The following is a 4,632-nucleotide window of genomic DNA, read 5'->3' on the forward strand; positions in this document are numbered from 1 at the left end:
CTCTGCCTGGTTACAGGGCTCTTTTTGAAACCGTGAAGGCGCCCGGGGCGGTGGCGTTGGGGCTTACATCAGCGACTCTATACAATATAAATGTAGGAAGGACATTGAGATGATTCAGCCAGATATGGAGCATTTATGCATCGAGATTCAAGGGAGAAATAAGCATCGCAAGGCGTTGAAAAAGAATTGTCTGAGTACGGTTGAGAGTTATAGTGCAAGGATTTACTGAAGACATGGCACGTACCAAACAAACCGCTCGAAAATCAACAGGTGGAAAAGCTCCACGGAAACAACTTGCAACCAAAGCGGCCCGTAAAAGTGCTCCAGCAACTGGAGGTGTGAAAAAACCCCATCGATACAGGCCAGGAACTGTCGCGCTGCGAGAGATACGACGCTATCAAAAGTCCACAGAGTTATTGATCCGCAAGCTCCCCTTTCAGCGCCTAATTCGCGAAATAGCGCAAGATTTCAAGACTGACCTTCCCTTTCAGAGCTCTGTTGTGTTGGCGTTGCAAGAGGCGGCCGAAGCATATCTTGTGGGTCTGTTTGAAGACGCTAATCTCTGTGCTATTCACGCTAAACGAGTTACCATTATGCCCAAAGACATTCAACTTGCAAGAAGAATCAGAGGAGAGCGTTCTTAAATGAAAAGGACAACAATTCCTGGTAATTTTACCATTTTGACTGTTTTCTTTTTCTTCCACACTAACAGGATTAATTTAATAGAACCCAATGCTTTTCTCTCGTGCATTCAACTTCGAACTTTGAACGGTTCGATATCATTGATTAGTCTTCACATTTAAGAAAGTGAGAATTTGAACGTTGAACGGACGCAATTTAATTTGGAGAACGAAACCGAAAACCGGTTGGTAACGACATCGACGCAGTTTGTAAACAAGTAGATGTAAATACTAATACGTTTATGGTTGTGATCAATCACAATGACCAAGATGTTGCTTTTAGCATTCTCGTAACTCCAACAGAGAATATAAAAAAAAAACTCTCTTTATTTTTTTGCTTTTTCTGAAACGGCCTCTACAGCTTCCCGACGGACAGCTAAGCCGACTATTTTCTAAGATCTACAACAAATTCCTCGCTTCGAAAAATGGTGGCAAGAGCTTTGCATAAATCAAGTGACCACTACCAACTTGCAAGCACTGTCAAAGTAAAACATTTGACAACTCAGATTTCGGTTTTTCTATCCTTCGCTCCAACTGAAAAAAAAATTGTAAAAAAAAGAAAAAAAAAAAAAAGGCGTTGATCGGTGTCATCCATAGATCAGAGCGTGTTGGCCTCAGCCCGCTAGATTGGCTGGACGCGTTTGAATCACAGTGGCTCACCTTACTGTTTCATGGGATGGTTTGCTCTTCTTGACTGGTGATACAAAAATCGACATGCTGAAGCCTTCACATAAAATTACAAAGCAGTATCGGTCTATTTTAGAAGCTCTTGGCTGTTATCAACACCTAACTAAACCAACTCGTATTACGCGTACTTCAAAAACGCTCATCGATCACATTGTTACTGGCAACCGGTCCTGCATTACTGCCTCAGATGTAATACCTGGGTGGTCAATCAGTGATCATGAAGGCATATTTGCGTGCGTTAATGTGCGTGTGCTTCGTTATCAGCCGCGGTACAAATGGATCAGACTGGAGAAGAACTTGGATGAAAATGAATTCGTTTAAGTGCCCCTAACCCCAAAAGGTTTTTTTTCGCTAAAATGAATTTTTTCACCTGTTCGAAACGCATTGCGGCAATTTCTTCCTGTTTCTAACAAATTCTGCCATTTTATAGGCTTCGAAAGTTACGAAAATCCAAGCATCTTTTGTTCACGACCGAGTCAGAAGGGGAGTGGGTCTATTCCTGATGTGACGTCACAATCTACTATGCATGCATGTTTACAAAGAGTTAATTCAATGTAAATCAGTTTGTGACGTCACATCAGGAATATACCCACTCCCCTTCTGACTCGGTCGTGAACAAAAGATGTTTGGATTTTCGTAACTTTCGAAGCCTATAAAATGGCAGAATTTGTTAGAAAAAGGAAAAAATTGCCGCAATGCGTTTCGAACAGGTGCAAAGATTCATTCTAGCGAAAAAAACATTTTGGGGTTAGGGGCACTTTGAGGACTGTGCTCGTCTGTCTCTGTCCGGTATTTATGGCCTCGACTCACCAGACGGTATGGTGCAGGGGTTCAACGCACTATTTGGCGAGTACATTGAGAGACATGCGCCCCTTAAGAGGATGAAGGTCACACGCCCACCTGCACCATGGATGAACTCCGATCAGATACGCAAGTTGCAGGTGGAGCGTGAAAAATTGGAACGTGAAGCTCATGAAAAGAACACTGATGACTCCTAAGATGCGTTTAGAGAAGTGCGTCAGAAAATTAAATCTGCAATTAATAAGTCTAAACGGTCGTTCATAACCAACGCACTCTCTTCCAAACGACGTAAGGAAGTTTGGAGAATCATTCATCGTATTCTCCATCCTAGCCCCAAACCTCTTCAAGTGGACCCGGATAGACTGAACGAATTCTTTATTAAAACCAATGAAAGAACACTAGGCACCAAACCAGATGAATGATCGGACCTAATAAAACTTGTACACTCCTTTTTAGAGAAGCCAATGCCTTTCTCTTCTTTTAAATTGCGTTGTGTGTCGAGACAAGAGGTGGATCAAGAATCTTCGTTCTGACACGTCAACTGGCATGGATCAGATACCGGTGAAGTTTGTGAAACTGGCAAAGGATTACATCTCTGGCCCTATAACACATATAATCAACAGATGCATTGTGACATCGAGTTTTCCCAAACTATGGTAGATAGCAAGAATTTCTCCGATCCCCAAGGTTAATGAACCTCGATGTGATGCTGATCACCGTCCTGTGTCTATCCTGCCAACGCTCTCTAAAGTGCTTGAACGCTTAGTGCTCCACTAGCTTATTGAATATATAAACGATGAAGCTCTTCTTGGTCCAACCATCTCGGGGTTCCGCAAAGGTCATTCCACTACCAGTGTTCTATAAGGAATTCGCGATTCCCTGATACGAGCGTCAAGCAGAGGGGAGGTGACATTAATGGTCTGTGCAGACTACAGCAAAACATTCGACACCGTCCAATTCAAATCTGTCCTTACCAAGATGCACAATCTCGGTTTCTCTAAGGAATTCTTACTATGGACGGTTGACTACCTTACTGATCGAAGACAGATGGTGCAAATAGATGACAGAAAGTCGGATATGGCTACACTTGAATTCGGCGTCCCGCAAGGTTCCATTCTTGGACCAGTTATTTTTAATCTCTACGTCGCTGATCTTCAAAAGTAATTACAATGGGGCCGTTTATTAGTACGCTGACGATACGACTTTCTATGTCCACTCGAAGCCCGGCGACTTTGGACTCCTCAGCAGCTCAAATAAATAAAACCATCGCAAGTCTGAAGGACTATTCTAATAACTGTAATCTGGCCTTGAATCCAACCAAAACAAACTGGATGCTTATCTCTACACCTCAGATGGCGCGTTATCGTAGTTTAGAAGAACGGGATCTTCCTATCGTTTGCGGGGACTCTGCGCTAAAGAGAATTTCTTGTACTAAGCTATTGGCCGTCCACATCGATCAACACCTCTTAAGTACGTCATATGGGACTCTATCCGTTCTGCGGAGGCTCAAAAACCTTGCGCCCTTCCACGTCAGGAAACACCTCGTGGAGAGCCTTGTTCTCTCACACCTGAACTATGCCCGCACGGTATTTTATCCCTTGCCTGTTTATCAAGAAAGGCGTCTCCAACGTCTACAGAATGCGTGTGCTGGCTTTGTCACAAGATTATTTGCAGATCTCGAGGATATTATTAAGTTAAACTGGTTACCAGTTAAAGAAAATGTTGAATTCAACATTCTCAAACTCGCTCATTAATCATTATACGACAAAAATAGCTTTCCTAGCTGAGTATCTGAAATTGAGTCTGCATCAAGTAACTGCTTATAATTTATGATCATCAACAGCACCCGTATTCTCTATTCCTAAAGAATATAATCAGGAACCTTCCAGCACTCGGCGGCAACGCTGTTCAATAGACTCTCGATAGTAATAAGAAACATTTCAGATTATAATCGAATAGCTCCCAATCTATACTGGGATGGTCGACCTCATCAAGAGCTTATATTGAAGCGGTAGTATCATGGGAGTTATCCCTTTTATTTTGATCATAAATTTACTTAATCAATTGTCAATGACTTTTTACTGGGTTGCCAGTATGGCAATCCCAGTCGGAAAATGGGTAATATTTCGTCGTTTTCTTTTTTATTTTCCTTTTATTTTTCGTGTCGGTAAAAGTCTTGCCTGTCACTCCCCTGCTAAGTGGTGTCTTTGTGCTTAGAGCCTTCTGCGCGTATTTTCTTAGGATCGAGAGGGTGGTGGAAATGCGTAGATTTCTCTGGTGGACACAGTAGAATATTTAACTTAACCTACAATGGCGTCGAAAGTCTTGTATCGCGAATAACGTTTTAGGGATCTTTAAACAAAACATACCCTTATGAAGCTCCATAATGGAAAGTCAATTGGATACTAAACAAGACAGGCGGTGAAAAATAAATGTCTGGAATCCTAAAACGACGAATAATGGA

General features: G+C 42.2%; 1 protein-coding gene across 1 annotated transcript; it reads left to right on the forward strand.

The window, feature by feature from the left end:
• The first annotated feature begins 233 nt into the window (after positions 1–233).
• LOC137967497 (histone H3-like) lies at positions 234–644 on the forward strand. The gene has a single exon (XM_068814024.1). The coding sequence runs from the start codon at positions 234–236 to the stop codon at positions 642–644; it is 411 nt and encodes a 136-aa protein (XP_068670125.1).
• The last annotated feature ends 3,988 nt before the right edge of the window (positions 645–4,632 follow it).

The sequence above is a fragment of the Montipora foliosa genome, chromosome 1 (assembly GCF_036669935.1).
Source record: "Montipora foliosa isolate CH-2021 chromosome 1, ASM3666993v2, whole genome shotgun sequence".
Lineage (NCBI taxonomy): Eukaryota > Metazoa > Cnidaria > Anthozoa > Scleractinia > Acroporidae > Montipora > Montipora foliosa.